Source organism: Spea bombifrons, chromosome 9 (genome assembly GCF_027358695.1).
Source record: "Spea bombifrons isolate aSpeBom1 chromosome 9, aSpeBom1.2.pri, whole genome shotgun sequence".
Lineage (NCBI taxonomy): Eukaryota > Metazoa > Chordata > Amphibia > Anura > Pelobatidae > Spea > Spea bombifrons.
In genome coordinates this window covers 20,235,920-20,252,052 of record NC_071095.1, presented here as the reverse complement: position 1 = coordinate 20,252,052, position 16,133 = coordinate 20,235,920, and the positions used below count along the sequence as shown (strand labels likewise).

The window sequence follows — 16,133 nt, the reverse complement described above, 5'->3', positions numbered from 1 at the left end:
ATTTTTTATATATTTTATTTTTTTGCCTTTTTAAAAAAAAAATTTAAAATTTATTTTCAACTTGAAGGTTCCCCTGATAGTGACATCAGTGGGAAATTATTTTTACATTTTACTGTTTTTTTTACTATTTTTTTCTAATTATTATTAATTTTATTTTATTTTTACTAATCACACTGTGATTAGAAAGCTGGGCTCCATTGACTTGCATGGTTGAATGCAGTACCTGTATTCAACCTGCAAGTGGAGCCAGAGTTCTCTAGAGGGTCTGGAGACCGTCTAGCGAACTTTTTCCACCTTTATTGGTTTTTTTCCCGGGCCGCTGCCATCTTGCGGATGGCGAAGATCACCGGCAGCTGCGGCTGTGACCGCTCTCCGGAGCGGTCACAGTCCATCCAGAGGTAAGTGTTTGGTGTCGCTGGATGCCTCCTGATCGAGGCATTCCAGCTAAGCCATTTAAGTTAAGGAGGTGATCGTTGCTCGCCTCCTAAACGCTTTTAAAACGGGTGTCCGCCCCTGGTGCCGATCGTGGCGTTGCTGAATGCCTCGAGGTCGAGGCATTACAGCAACGCCGTTTGGGCGCAGAAAGCGAACGTAGATCGCTTTCTGCCCCCGTTTAAAGACGTGCCGGTTCTGGCACGTCATTTGTCATAATCGACTTGTTTTTCCGTGTCGTGCCAGAACCGGCAATCGTCATTAAGGGGTTAAACAAGGTGTCGTTAGACAATCATAAATACAATAATAATCCACTTTAGCCTTGAAACAAATTTGTTTTATGTAGGAGGCTATATAATGTTAATCATTCATATTGCTGAGCAGCCCCGTCTGCTACATGGGTGCCTCATTAATGGTGTCCAGAAAAGGCTTTAAATTGCATGAGAGTCTCATTCGGGTTAAAAGGCAATGCAGTCTAACTGGTTAAGCTCATTGGTACGCAATATAGCCATAAAAAAATAAAACACACAAACTCTGGGTACTTTGACAGTGGCAGGCTAACCAATATATGGCCGTATAGTTGACTGAACCTAAAATATTTATGTCTTAGAAAGGTGTTTTTTAAATGGTATTTGCTGGGTATGCCTTTAAATCCTGGTTTGTTTTGTGTACTTATTGGCCATTATTATTCTAGTAGCAACCCAGGAATCTGAATGTGGGTGCCTTTAATGGTTTTTAGGTTGTACGCTCCACTTTTTGTTAAGTTCTTTTTCATAGTTTGAAAAAGTTTGCTAGTCAGCTGGGGTCAAGTCTCGAAAATACATCATCATGATAAAACACATCATCATAACACAACAAAATCCACAAAATTAGAAACCAAATGTCCCAGCTGTACACCAGGCAATAATTATAATGAAAAACAATGAAGGTTTATAAGGACTCGTATCAACTACATAACACCATTTAAGATCTGCATGCCATAGGAAGGACTCAAAGACATCCTTGATAAGAAAGAACATGAAAGCCGATAACATGATAATTACATCCTGCTCTTTCTTTACGTTAATAGTTCAGTTTCCAGCGTTCCGGATGCTTTCAGATGCACTCCCAGTATGCGACAGACAGTGCTGCGTGTTGAAACCTTTTGAGGAAGACAGACTCATGACTTACTCACGCCATGGAGACATTGTGATCGGTGGAGTCCTACAAATATTTTTAATCGCTTGCGCGGAAAAGCAAAATTATTTAAGTAAGCCAAACGGACCAGTATGTGTTGCGTAAGTAATGATCCTTTCGCTCATCATTTAATATCTACCCAAACTGTACATTAGATTCATTATGATATATTAAATGGCAATTCGAAAACTAATTAGGAAATTGTTGGAATGTATACGGCAAAAGGCAGCAATAAAATGAAGATCGGTTGTCCTTTCAATCTACCTCAGCCTAATATTTAACAGACATTCTATAAAATCATTTTTTAAAGTAATTGTTTCAAGATCATGGTCTTATAAATTTGTTTTAATAAACTAATTTTGATCATATTTTGATTGCCTTGTATTGTTCTGCCAGGCCATCATTGCGTTATCTGAGGCACCTGCTCGCTTTTATTTACGCAATTGAGGAAATCAACAGCAACTCCGATATTTTACCCAACGTCACCCTGGGGTTCCGGATCTATGATGCATGTTCTAGTGATGTTGTAGCATTGAAGAGCACTTTGTGTATCTTATCAGAGGACCAAGAACCAACTCCCAACTATATCTGCCATAGAAAGCCCAAGACCGCCGCTTTCATCGGGCACCTCTTAACGTCGACAACCAACGTGGTGGCTGAACTCACACAACTATATGGATTCCCCCAGGTATGAAGAGGTTATTATCATCAATTTTATGTTGTTTTTTTGGGGGGGGGACCATTTGTTAACAAGATTGACAGAGATGTAGTAAATAAAGTGAGTTATTGATGAAGGAAAAACGAGCCCACCGGGTTGATGGGTTGATCTTGGACGATATGTTATATGGGATTCTTTAAGACCCTCAAATTCTAAAGAATGCAAGACGTATTATCAAATCGTATTACTTTGTATCATTAAATGTCTATTTTTTTCATTTTCTTCATCCAGGTAAGTTATGGTGCGCCAAATCCTGTTTTGAGTAACCACATCAACATTCCGTTTGTTTATCGAACTGTTCCCAGTGAGCTTTCTCAGTTCAACGTCATAATTCAACTGCTCACCCATTTTGGTTGGACTTGGGTTGGCATCATCGCATCGGATGATGGAAGCAATGATCAGACTAGCGAAGAACTTAAAAACAGATTGGAAATGGCGGGAATCTGTGTTGCCTTCAAATATGTCATCTCCCAATCTCTAGCTTTTGGAATGAAAAACTTCCAAGCCTTTGATGTGATTAAAAATTCTTCTGCCAGAGTAATCATATTGTATTGTAGTGCCCTCCATTTCTTAGGTTTGTTGGAAAAGAAACTATATCAAAACTTGCCGGGTAAAGTCTGGATCTCCTCAGTGACCTTAAATATTGTAACCGATTATAACTTCAAGCAGTACCTTCATACATTCAACGGATCCTTATTAATATCTCTCCACAGAGGAGAGATTCCAGGATTTAAGAAGTTTCTTTGTCAGGAGATATGGTCGAATACTACAGAGAATATCTTTTTACAATACTTCTTAGCATTTAATGTTGGATGTTTGGAATTTCTGTTTGATGAAGAGAATAAGGTTGCTAGGAGAGAATGTTCTAAGGAAGGTTTTTGGACAGAGCGTATAGCACAAGATGAGATAGACACCTATCGTATTTCATATGCTACCTATACAGCTGTGCACTCGTTAGCTCACGCGTTACACGAAATGTGTAAGAGAAAAGATCTACCGTCTTCTGAAGGATGGTCATCTAAAACAAGGTCTAAGGTAAGTACTTATTACAAACCAAAGTCAAGAGTCTAATATAATTTGAGCTTCATGTTTGTGAAGACTAAAGGCCGGTAGATCATTTGATAGCCCATGCTGTAGCTAAACAAAATACATCTATGTTATTAAAATAAGTTAATCATTTTAAAGAGGAACATAGACCAGTAAACACTCATGAATGGTATTAGGTGCACCAAAAATTGCATCTGTTGCTTACCAGTAAAGACCACACATTAAAACATCTATTTCATCATTAACTATACGATCATTAAGTATTTTGGGGGGTTATTGTTTCTTTATGGAACTAGCCCCAAATCAGATCACTAAATACAATAATGTCCACCTTCAATTTAACATTTTGTTTGTCAATTTCATAACTGGAAGACAATCAAAGTTTATAATGTATACTATAAGAGGTTTTATGTTGATAAAACTCCATTTTTATTCTCTGTAGCTAAAATATTTCCTGAAAAATACTAATTTCAAAACAGATTCAGGAGAAGAGGTTTACTTTGATGCCAACGGTGATGCTCCTGGAAATTTTGACATTTTAAATTGGATAATTTACTCAAATCTTACAGTTAGGAACATCTTTGTTGGTAGATATAAGTCTTCTGCTGCTCAACAACTACTCATTAACGACTCAGCCATTGTTTGGAACCCCTATTTTAATCAGGTTGGTATTTTGTTCCATAATTGAGGTTGAACAAATTGGAACAAATAATATTTTGTAGCTAAAAACTGATGTTATATTTCGGAAACCTACCCAATACCCACATCATTAATTGTATCATGATACAAACCAGGTTTTCTCCAATGTGTAGCATCAAAGCCTTGGCCTATAGGGAATGCAATATAAATCTCTGAGATGTTAGGGTGTTGTCACTCAATGATCTTAGGTTCTTAGAGTAAACATGCAGGTTGCCAAGTTCATTTGTTCTTTTACAGATTCTATTTTGTAACATATATCCGTCGGTTGACTACATACAGTATGTATAGCTTTAAGCTCTGGGATTGTGAGTATACCATAGTGATACTAGATATTAGAAACACATGGTTACCACCATTGGTTAGTCAAGCTCTAGATTGTTGAGTATACCAAAGTGATGGATATTAAAAACAATTGGTTGTTATCATCATTGGTGAGTCAAGCTCTGGAATAGAGAGTATGCCATACTGATGGATATTAGAAACAGATGGTTACAAAGAGATTCGATTATTTCTGTAAAGGGCTTGTCCATTTAATAGTAATAGAAATGATGTCCCGAATATTGCCTTTAGGTACAAGAGTGAGAAATTCAGCAGAGTAAGTGGAACAGCTCCTTTAACTAGCCAGACTCACAGTATGTTTTAAATAATGTATTTTTTGGCAATTCAGCCGCTTTTGTGGATGTCAAACATATCTGTTTGTGGGCAGTTGTCTCTGCCACGTAATAATTGTCTTCTGGATCTTCTGGTTTGCTTTTAGACACCGCAGTCCACATGCAGTGAGCCCTGTCCCCCCGGCCATAGAAAAACCCTTCAAATTGGGAGGAAATCATGTTGCTTTGACTGCATTCTTTGTTCTGAAGGGGAAATTGCAAGTTTTACAGGTTTGCTTGGCATGTTCTCACTAGCAAATTATATGTTTAAAAGTCTGGACCTAGAACTTCATACAGATTCATTCTATAGCAGGTTATACCAAGTCACCCCCCCCAACATAAAAGGTGTCTAAATAACCTGTGTTGGGGTGTGTGGCCTCAGGTGGAAAGAGGTCAGGGCTGCAGTTGGGCAGATCCAAAGGCTGGAGGGGGCAGTACCAGGGACGGTACCACATCCACTCCTTTACCCAAAAAGCCACCTTGCGGTGTTCAGTTGCAGAGCTTAACAAAGAGTCCAATGGAGGTCTACGCTGTCACCACAGAATTAAAATTCATTTTGGGCATGGCCCTTGGTCGTAGTTAGTAAGGCTTTTGGGCCAACATAGAAAAAGAAGAATTCTTACAAGCTTTTGGGATATCAGAAGTAGAAGTATAGGGAACGGCCCCTTATTCACAGCTAATTCTAATGACTGTCCCACATTTGTTTTTTTTATTTTTATTTACAGATATGGAGAAATGCATTAAGTGTCCGGAAGACCACTGGTCAAAGCCTACAAGGGATTTATGCCTCAAACGTACTATCGATTTTCTTTCCTTTGAGGAACCATTAGGAGAAACACTGACAACTTTTGCTGTTTTATTAACCGTTCTTAGTTTAGCCATGATGTTCTTTTTTGTAAAATATAGAACCTCCCCAATTATCAAAGCCAATAATCGCAACCTTAGCTACATTCTCCTGGTGTCCCTCACATTCTCTTTCCTCTGTTCTCTGTCATTCATCGGACATCCCATCCCAGAGACCTGCCTCCTTCGACAAGTTGCTTTTGGAATAATTTTCACTATTGTTATTTCTTCCATCCTGGGGAAAACCGTGACTGTTGTCATTGCTTTTCATGCGACAAAACCAGGAAGCAAGTTAAGGAGATGTGTTGGGTCAAAGTTGTCTTACGCCATTCTTCTCCTTTGTACCTCGGGTGAAATCTTAATATGCCTAACCTGGCTAATATCTTTTCCACCTTTTATAGACTTTGACACCAAGAGTACAAACGATAAACTGATTTTACAGTGTAACGAAGGCTCTATACTTGCTTTCTGTATAGTAATTTTCTATATCGGCATCCTAGCTTTATTTAGTTTCTTTGTTGCTTTTTTTGCCCGAAAACTTCCAGATCGGTATAACGAGGCTCAGTACATCACGTTCAGCATGATAGTCTTCTGCTGTGTCTGGGTCACTTTCATTCCAACATACTTCAGCACCAAAGGCAAATACATGGTAGCCGTGGAGATATTTGCCATCTTGGCCTCCACAGCTGGAATATTAGGATGCATATTTGTACCAAAATGCTACATTTTGTTGTTAAAACGAGAGCACGTAGCCCAATGGAAGGGTTGTACAATATAACCCGAGGACTGATGAAGGTTTGAATCTTTACAGCAGGAAAAACAGCAAGACTATATGTGCCCAATGGGTCTGATCTGCCAACATCTTCCATCTATGTATCCATGAGATAGAACTGGACATAGCAAAGCATGCCATTAAAAAACACTGTTTTCCTTGGAATTACACAATAAATGTATCATTGTTGTTTACAACCCTTAAAAATTATTTTCTTTGAGTAAAAAGACAATAGACTATTTCTAAACAGAAGGGCACTTGTGTTAGAGGGTCATATATGGACAGCCTATTATGTAATTAAGTTTAATTTATTTACATTAATTCATAAACCAGTGAGGGAATTTAAATATTCATGGGATAGACATATGGCTCCTGAATCAAAGACAAGACCAACGACTGATTAAGGTTTGAGTCTTTACAGTAGTAAAAAACTGGCAGACTAGATGGGCTGGATGGGTCTGATTATGGTCCTCAAATGATGGGACATAGAGGTGAAAACTGTTCTTTTTTTGATAGAGATCATTTGTATTTCAACTGATGGAAGCGATAAACATTTCTGGTAAAGGACAAAATTTATATTTTTTAGCCAATCAGCTGCTTCAAACTCATTATAGGGGGTAAAATACCTGCAAAACAGAATAGGTCCTAGAGTAATATACCAGCATTGAAAAATAATGGAAATAATAATAAATACACATTGGAAAATGCACGGAATCCTAAATATTTTGCAAACCTGCTGGGGTTAAATATATACTTTGTTTCTAAGTGTTTCAATTATTTTCTATGGTCTTTGGTGCTATCTAGTGGTCAACTGACGTTTTTACATGTAACATCTTTTCTTTTTTCATACCTGTAACAATTCTGGTTTCTGAATTAATACTACTGTCACTTTGTAAAATATTATTTCTTAAACTTCTGGTTAGTTACATATGCCTTACTTATTAGTGATATTATTGGCTAACAAATAATGCAACATTATTATGGCAGATTTTTCCCCCCAAAATGTGACTTAATATGTGTGTTTCCTTTTTCCAGTGCGTATAAGGCAAAACAATTACTGTATGACATTTTTAAATAAAATTTGCTTTTATTATAATATATTTGTACAGTAGAGAATCTTACAATTTTGTAAGATTTTGCTTCCACCGCTACATTTCACATGTTTTCTTTATAATGTAGTTTGACGACGGGCATGCTCATACCTTGGAAGTCTCAGGGTTTGACCCCGAGTCTCAGGGTTTTTGCCCCAATCTCAGGGTAAAGGGGCAGATTCTAAGGGTCACACAGTCTGGAGCTGACCTCTGCCACATTCCAGTGCGAGTGTGATGGGAGGAAGCCACGTAGGAATGGTGACACACACTCAATTATCTCAGCTTGATGGACGATCAGTGTAAAAGAACTCCCTAACTGGAACCTGTCAGAATTTTATGATTTCTCCAACTAATAAAACAGCATCCTCTAGTTATTCTCTATCTCTGTATATTAGCGTAATTGGGAGACTTTGCTAGCCACTGGTGGTCGGGGGGAAAAGGGGTCCAAGTGGACAGGTAGTGGGTTGAACTGGACAGAGAGTAGGCAGGACTAAATTATACTTCATTAGAAATATGTGGATTGCTCTGAGAGTTAGGATTCAGCTGCCATGGCCAAATCTGAATGGTTCTGGACTATGGTTATGTTTCGTAATGTCTGGACTTGTATTGCAAAAACACATAGAGGAAAGTGAGAGCAGACCAAGTTTCCACCGATTCCTTGAGATGAACCAGCAGATAAGTTGATAAATCTATACTTTTACTACTAAGTGTTTCTTTTTTCGCATGCAGGCTTTGCCAAGTCATGTATTTTGATGTGGTGCTAGATTAACGGGTACCGCCTCACCAAGTGCGGACCATGCAATGATTTACATTATTCGACGTTTGTGTAAAATTTTACCGTTTTGTCTGAATAATGCACAAACACATCATTGGACAAAGAAACGAAACACGAATGTTCGCAATAGGAAAACCTTTGTTTATTCGTCGCTGCGGCCGCTATTTTTAGCTACATTAAGAGGATCAACAGGTGATGGAGACAGATGTTCACCAAAGTGAACTTTCTGCCGCCACCCAAGTCTAATTTACATTTTGATAGCTCTCTGGATTCTATAGGCAGTGATTCTTGGCATGTTTGGTTAATTTCAGTAACGAAGAAAACATTACCAACCAAGCAACCTTCGACGACTGCCTCTATCCACACAACGAAACACAAGTGTCCCAACTTGGGCACCTAAAATGTTGGGGTCTATGACTATGTTTTTCCTCAAACAAACTTGGTAATTTTATTTCTAGACAGAAAACCTGAACAACAAGTTTACTACCTTCTATATAAAACTCTTAATAACATCCTGTCGCGGCCGCCACGATGTCATCAATGGTATGGTAAGAACTGTTGATTTTGCGGTTTGTAGATGATAGGTGATATGGATTGACTACTTTATATAGATTCTATTTCTCAACTATAAATAAATGCATCTTATTTAACAAGAGATAAACTTATCTCCTTACATTTCTTCTGGCTCTTATTTTCATTAAATGTCTTTTGGTGTTGAGTTCAGGTTTAAAATATATGATGTAACATTTTGGTATAAAGATGCAGCCAAGTATTCCCGCAGTAGATGCTAATATAGCAAATATCTCAACAGCCACCATGTATTTGCCTTTGGTGCTTAGATATGCGGGGATAAATGTGATCCAGACGCTGAGGAACACCAGCATGCTGAACGTAATGTACTGAGCCTCGTTAAATGTATCTGGCAACTTCCGAGCCATAAAGGCGACCATAAAGCTTAATAGGGCAAGTGCACCAATGTATGTCATTGCAAGGCATAAGGCTACGATGGACCCTTCATTACATTGTATGATGATCATAGCGGTGGTCGTCTTTGTATCATGTTCAACAAATGGCGGGGCAGTTATCAACCAAGTAATGCAGATCAAAAATTCTCCTAATGACGAGAAAAGTACTAAGCTGATCGACAGCCTGGATCCCAACCATTTCTTTAACTTGCTTCCAGGTTTCGAGGCGTTAAAAGCAAGGACCACGGTCAGTGTTTTACCAAGGACTGAAGAAATAACAACAGAGAAAATACAGCCAAACATAACTTGCCTCAAGAGGCAGGTGATGCCCCAAGGCCGGCCGATGAACAACAAAGAGCAGAGAAATGATAGCATTATTGAAACAAGCAAGACATAGCTAAGATTCCGATTGTTGGCTTTCACGATGGGAGAACATCTGTGCTTTACAAACAGCCAAAGTACTTCGGTGGTAATTGTACAGAGTAAAGCAGATAAACACGTGAACACTATCCCAAGGTGGTCTTCGTATGAAAGGAAATCCACCAGTCGCTTTATGCATTGCGTTCTCGATGGATTTGGCCATTCATCTTCTGGACACCTTATGCAATTATCCATTCCTTGAAAAAAAAAAAAAAAAAGATATATACCTGTAAGAAACTGACACCACACAGAAGCTATTACAGCTTAATAAGGGGCAATGGTTGGTTTTATTGGCCTTTATCTGGAAAGGCACCAAAACGACTAGAACGTAGTTTGTTTTGTCCATACCGGTCACATTTGCTATTTCTCCTGCAGAACATGGGATGCAGTCATAGCAGCAGTGGGGTCTTTCATTCTGAAACATCTTTCGGAATCCAAGGGGGCAGATCTCACTGCACACAGATTTCGGAATCTTTAAGAAAAAGTACAATCATCTCATATACTACCAAACACACACATATACATATAGGGTCTAAGCAGTGATTATCCCATCTTGAACACAATTGTTGGTTGTGGAGATTCTACAAATGTTCCCTTTCTTTTTTCCTCCATAAGGAGCGCTTGAAAAGCTCCAAATATACTGCCTACAATGCTGTTTATCTTACGTTTTATATATTTTTTATGATCAGTGGGGCACTGGTAATGTTTTAGTTATATAAGATAAAAAGACTGTCCTATAGTCAATGGCTTACTCTTTATGGGCCAATGTCCTATAACACTGAAATATATTGATTATTTAGGATTAAAACTATCAGAATTACCTGTGTAAAATCTGGATGCCAAATTACAACGCTTTTGTTAATTAGAAGTTGTTCAGGAGTCAACGAGAAAAAATGACCCACTAGGTTTTTGAGAAGCAATCCATCTTCAAATACTACCCAGTTCACTATATCAAACCGGCCGTGAGGGTCTCCTTTCTCATAGCTGAATATAACTTCTCCATCGGGTGCTCTAATGTGAGTATTTTCCATGTAATCATTTATCTGAAAATAACAGATAATGAACGAAACATGCAGAATACAAAAATATACTGAAAAAACATTCAACGCACATCATCGGCCATATTGTTGGCTGTTATCCTACCACCGGGATGCCACTGCGGGGCTGCAGCCCTCTCCTTGTGAGGAGAAGGAGCGTGATTACCTTTTGCAACGGAGAAGAAGTTGATTTCAGAAGAGGCGAAATACCTCTTAGCTATTTTCGGTTTAGGGCCTGGGGTAGTGAGTGGGCCTAGCCATTTGATGTTCAACTATGAGACAGTTGGTGACATCAACTGGTCAATGGTGTCTCATTTTGTAGATTTTGCATGAAGTCTACAAAATAATCAAACAAAACAAAACAGCCCTACGTGTCTTATAATAACCTGAAATTTCTCTGTTTCCGGAACCCTTAAGTACATATTATTATGCATGGCATGTGCAAGAACATATATTGCTAGGTAGATGCTGTAAGTCGCGTGACCTTCTCCATTACGGACTAAAAAGTCTCTCCACATTATGCTTGAATGATTATTTGGAGGAACGTTTTGAAAAGTAATATTCCAAAATAACTCAAGAAAAATGTTACGAGGCACTGTAGATCGACTCGTTCTGTACAGAAAATCTTTAAACCCAGGAACATTATTCTTGTGTAAGTGTATCAACAGTGAGCCATTGATCAGATGTATAAAGTGGTCGAAAGTATTCTTGTTACTAAATGTTGTAGTCATTGAATATATCCAGACTTTCCCAAGCACTCTCTCATTGCTAAGGTACGCCAATAGAGTCATAAACTCAAACATGTCGCAAGATACAACAATTACATTGACAGAAGAATGTTTTATCACTTTGATAGTCTTGGCAAGAACTTTTTCTGTGACTGTTGATGAGGACATTATAACCTCTTGAAAAGCTACACATATCCCACTGCTGCGTATAACCCTCTGTATATCCTCGTGGGCGAGTTGAACGCTTCTGTCTTCCGAAATGATAATGCCCACCCATGTCCACCCAAAGCGTGCCAGAAGGTGAATCACGGCAATGAGTTGTGAAAGATCATTTGGAACAGTTCGATACAAGGAAGGGAACTGGATCCATTCATCAGTAGATAGATCCATGGGTCCATAGCTTATCTATAGATGGAAGAAAGTTAATAAGGATTGTGCATATGTTAATTACCAGATTAAAATAAAATTCAATTCATTTCCCAGAAAATCCCCAGAAAAAAATCCATAATGTTTCCAAAGGTCTATTCTCATTACCAACCAACTTTATTTCCTCGTTTCTGGCCATGCTGTATCCCTGGCTCTGTCACATTGCCTTGATCAAGGGTTGTATAAAATGGTACAGAAAATCAGACTTATTGGTCTTATGTACTCTTTGAAAGTTGTGTTTTATTTATGTGAATTGACCATGGATGAATGACAAGAACAAGGGTATTCTGGTGCAATGCAAAACTAAGCAAATAGAACGTAAAGGGCCCAAAAAATCTCCTGCGTTTTGGTTCACGGATAGCTCCAGTAAACTTTATACCTAAGGGCTATACATACAGTATAATATATTACCAAACAAGTCAAGACCAATGGATAGGCATCAACTCATAGCTTTGATATTCTCACCTGAGGATACCTATATACTTGGGTCAGACTCGCAACGGCTTTTGTAACTGAGGGCAGAAAATGTCCGATGAAAGCCGACACCATGCTCTTGCTTTGACACGTGTAATTAGGAATTGGCTCATTAGAACCCGATAGTATATTCATCGTGCTCTTCAATGCTATTAGTTCATTGGTACAAGCATCGTAGATCTGGAATCCCACGGTGACGTTCGGCAAGAGCAGACTACTGTTGTTGATTTCCTCGACTGCATAGATGAATGTTAGCAAGTGACGTAGGTAATTAAGTGACAGACTGTGGAAGTAGAACTTTTGCATTAATAAATGTTTCATGACAAATTAAGAAAAACGTATTACTCAACTCCCACCGCAAGAACACAAACAAGCAATAAACTGCAATGCTAACACAAGACAGAGGATGGCTTAAGGAAGAAATGGGCAGACTACATGGGGCAAATGGTTTATATCTACCGTCAAGTTCTGCGTTTCTATTTGCTTATGGAACACTAAGGCACTAGGTCGTCACACAACACTCAACTAAGATCGATAATGTCTTTAGAGTGGATTTATCACCAGAATTGAATTCAATAGATAAAAAAAAAACCAAAAAATAATTTATTGTATACAGAAATTGTTGGGTCTAAATTGTTGGACATTCAATAGAGATAATTGCCAAAACACAAAAAAAAGAGGTGCTACCTTCAAAACACGAGACTTGATGTTTGGATGATCTGCTAAAATACTATGTCCCTTGGACCGATATCAAGAGTTATACACAGTTACCACTGCTTAATGATGCTATCTAGGCCGAGCCAAGACAAAAACTTTGAAATGGTCAAAAATAAAATAAAGGATACAGTTTGTTTCTCATACTATGCACATTATAGAAGCTCCTCTCTAATCGACAATCAAAAACCCATTTAAAAAATGGTCATCATAGAAAAAATTCACTACAGACAGAAGAAGTAGGCAATGAGTAGATGTAATAATATTTCTGTAGAACTTGTAGAGTATATATACTCTATATATGGTTTTAAAACAGACGTGGAAATAATAATGCATGTTTGATAGACGTTCAACAAAGAGGAAGACACTTACCCATTGCAACTTGGTGGAAGTGGTGGCTTTGAGAAACCTGCTTCCCCTTCCTGACAAAAGAAGCATATTTGGAGTATACCACCGACAAGTATATCCCCTTCTCTGGAGTAACTCAAAGGTGTCATATCACTGTTTAACACACACATATTTCTCTTATCCATAACTTCTACAGACCTATAGACAGGCACAACAATTGCCATAGTTATCCAAAAACAAAGAGTATTTTTCTGAGGGTAGGTAGACCAACTGCCCATCTTCTGATCACTAGCCGATCAGTGATGCTGGATTAGGATGGGATGTTGGGTAAGAGTCAACTTCAGGCAACATGCATGACGAGAAGCTCTTCTAACAAGATACAAAGATGTTTAAGACGTTGCATAGGGGTGAGCTTTTATAACAACACTGTTTACAAGTACGGATTCTTCTCTGTATAATTTGTTCTTTCATAGAATATTACATTTACAAAAGCATATGGGATTTCTTAATTATTATTGGCATTTTAAGTCATGGCTATTTACTTTCTTTGTTTCCACGTGCATTGATACCAACTTGATGGTAAATGTATTTTGGAAGCTGATGTCTCTGAAGCATGTGGGAATAGATCCTCTACCTAGAGGTTTGGAAGTAAAAGAAGAGTTTAGAGTTATAGCTTAAGTAATATGTTGACAAAAACAAGATTCACAGGGCTGAGGAAATGTAAGATAGCCATACTTTTTTTAGAATTTTAGAATTATTCTCTGGTTTCGGAATCAGACTGCTTCTTAACTGGGGGAGATGTCTATTAAAAGTTTTGTCAATCAGTTGTTGGGGATGTTTCTAAATAAAGTACAAGGTCAACCTACTTTGGTAGATCTCTCAGCTTTGTCTAGAGTTCGGTAGTTCATAGATGGCATGTGCACACCATGGTTTGAAGCCTGCTGATGAACAAAGTTAATATATGCATCAGAAAATACATTGATGTCCTTCAACCTCAACCCTTGTCAAGATGGACCTTTCAGAAACCAGATTGTCAGCCTAGCGTGACTATTATAATGTCTGTGCTGGTGCATATTCCATGGAGACCCTTCTACGCAGAGGCTCAATTGAGAAAACTGCCATTAGAGTCTAATTGTAGATCATGGCATGGAATGGTCTTCAAATGGTGAATCCAGAAAGTTCTGGTCATTATAAGTCATTAGATTCATTTTCTCATGGAATTTATTTGTATAAATACATCACACTAATTCTCTATCAACAGCTCTGTCATCACTTTCAGCTTTGTGTGATTTATAGAATTATCTATTATATGTGCCCTATAGCCTCCAATACATAGTCACTTTCACTTTGAACTTACGATCATGTGACAACTTTGCTGATACAATAGTTTTAAGGTTTAACAAAAAACACACAGATTTATAATTTGTATTGTTTATTACATGATCTCATTTTGTAACGTAGATAGTAACTATATGTATAAGACATCTGAACAATATAAAAACTTTCCTTATAGAATGTATTAAGATGGTATTAAACAAACTAAGAACAAAAGTCTGGTGGGCTGACGCCCGACAGCACGTGGAAACAAAGAATTCGATGGCAGATAAGAACCATTTGACCCATCTAGTCGGCCCATTTTTTTCAAATGTAAGACTCTTACATGAGATCTTAATCAGTCCCTGATCTCGTCTTAGATTCAGGATAGTTTTATGCCTATCCTACTTACCTTTATTGCCATGTGAACAGCCACTCAAATGGTTTAATATGCATCCAATAAACATGGCTGCGCTTTAAAGCCCTATCCTTGTTATTTCCTGCCCCTAGCTATATGAAAATGACAGCTATTTTATTTTTTTTTAAGCCATTTGGCTCTTTTTGAAAAATTTTCTCACTGCCGATTGGACATCTTTATTTCTTAGGCTGTAAATGAGTGGGTTTAACATCGGCGTGATGACATTGTAAAAAACGGACAAGATCTTGTCGTGTTCTAGGGAGTAACTTGACTGCGGGCGAAGATACATGAAAATAATCGTTCCGTAGAAGATTAAAACCACCGTAAGATGTGAGGCACACGTAGAGAACGTCTTTTGCCTTCCCTTTGTAGACTTTATTTGTAGAATTGCAGACATTATAAAAATATAAGAGACGAGGGTCAATAAAAATGAAGCTCCAGCTGCAAGTCCACCCAAGGACAAAATGACGATCACATTCACTTTTGTATCTGTGCAAGACAGTTTTAGGAGTGGCGGCATGTCACACAAGAAATGGTTCACTTCTCTAGCCCCGCAAAATGATAAGCCGGCCGTGAAGAAGGTATGGACGAGCGAATAAAGGAATCCAGTTATCCAGCAGCCAGAGGCGAATTTTATGCAGGTTTTTTTGCTCATAATTTGCACGTAGCGCAACGGGTGACATATGGCCACATATCGATCATATCCCATAATGCTCAAGAGAAAACATTCCGCACTCCCCAGGAAGTGGAAAAAATAGAGTTGAGTGAAACATCCTCTGAAGGAAATGTAGTTACGTTCTACGAGGAAGCCAACCAGCATCTTGGGGACCGTGACGGAGCTGAATGAGATATCCAGGAGCGAGAGATTGAACAGAAAGGTGTACATTGGCGAATTGAGCTCTTGAAAAACTCTTGTGAGTACAATCAGGACTGAATTTCCCGTTAGCGTAGTCATGTAGACAAAAGAAAACATTATAAAGAAGGCAAGCTTAATTTTTGGGTGGCTTGAAAGTCCAGTTAATATAAAGTCATCATGTAATGTGTGGTTCATTGGACCCATTAGCTTCCTGAAATGCGATTCAAGAA

General features: G+C 38.3%; 3 protein-coding genes across 3 annotated transcripts; 1 reads left to right on the top strand and 2 right to left on the bottom strand.

The window, feature by feature from the left end:
- The first annotated feature begins 1,464 nt into the window (after positions 1–1,464).
- LOC128504348 (vomeronasal type-2 receptor 26-like) lies at positions 1,465–6,343 on the top strand. The gene is made up of 7 exons (XM_053474382.1): positions 1,465–1,709; positions 2,005–2,296; positions 2,558–3,361; positions 3,550–3,580; positions 3,853–4,037; positions 4,830–4,953; positions 5,448–6,343. Exons 1-7 carry the CDS (start codon positions 1,465–1,467, stop codon positions 6,341–6,343), a joined length of 2,577 nt encoding a protein of 858 aa, XP_053330357.1.
- Positions 6,344–8,865: 2,522 nt separating this feature from the next.
- LOC128504347 (vomeronasal type-2 receptor 26-like) lies at positions 8,866–13,343 on the bottom strand. The gene is made up of 5 exons (XM_053474381.1): positions 13,340–13,343; positions 12,245–12,489; positions 10,410–10,631; positions 9,937–10,060; positions 8,866–9,785 (listed from the first exon to the last, which is right to left on the bottom strand). Exons 1-5 carry the CDS (start codon positions 13,341–13,343, stop codon positions 8,866–8,868), a joined length of 1,515 nt encoding a protein of 504 aa, XP_053330356.1.
- Positions 13,344–15,171: 1,828 nt separating this feature from the next.
- On the bottom strand, positions 15,172–16,107 carry LOC128504346 (olfactory receptor 8H1-like). The gene has a single exon (XM_053474380.1). The coding sequence runs from the start codon at positions 16,105–16,107 to the stop codon at positions 15,172–15,174; it is 936 nt and encodes a 311-aa protein (XP_053330355.1).
- Positions 16,108–16,133: the final 26 nt, after the last annotated feature.

What these genes read in the sequence shown, in the direction of transcription:
- LOC128504346 (XM_053474380.1), bottom strand. Translation starts at nt 16,107, where the DNA reads ATGGGTCCAATGAACCACACATTACATGATGACTTTATATTAACTGGA.
- LOC128504348 (XM_053474382.1), top strand. Translation starts at nt 1,465, where the DNA reads ATGATAATTACATCCTGCTCTTTCTTTACGTTAATAGTTCAGTTTCCA. An exon ending in AACGGACCAGTATGTGTTGC is followed by an intron (nt 1,710 to 2,004) that starts GTAAGTAATGAT and finishes TTGTTCTGCCAG; the next exon opens with GCCATCATTGCGTTATCTGA. An exon ending in ATTGCATCTGTTGCTTACCA is followed by an intron (nt 3,581 to 3,852) that starts GTAAAGACCACA and finishes ATTTCAAAACAG; the next exon opens with ATTCAGGAGAAGAGGTTTAC.
- LOC128504347 (XM_053474381.1), bottom strand. An exon ending in AAGTATATAGGTATCCTCAG is followed by an intron (nt 10,632 to 12,244) that starts GTGAGAATATCA and finishes TGTTATTTTCAG; the next exon opens with ATAAATGATTACATGGAAAA. An exon ending in GGCATCCAGATTTTACACAG is followed by an intron (nt 10,061 to 10,409) that starts GTAATTCTGATA and finishes TTTTTCTTAAAG; the next exon opens with ATTCCGAAATCTGTGTGCAG.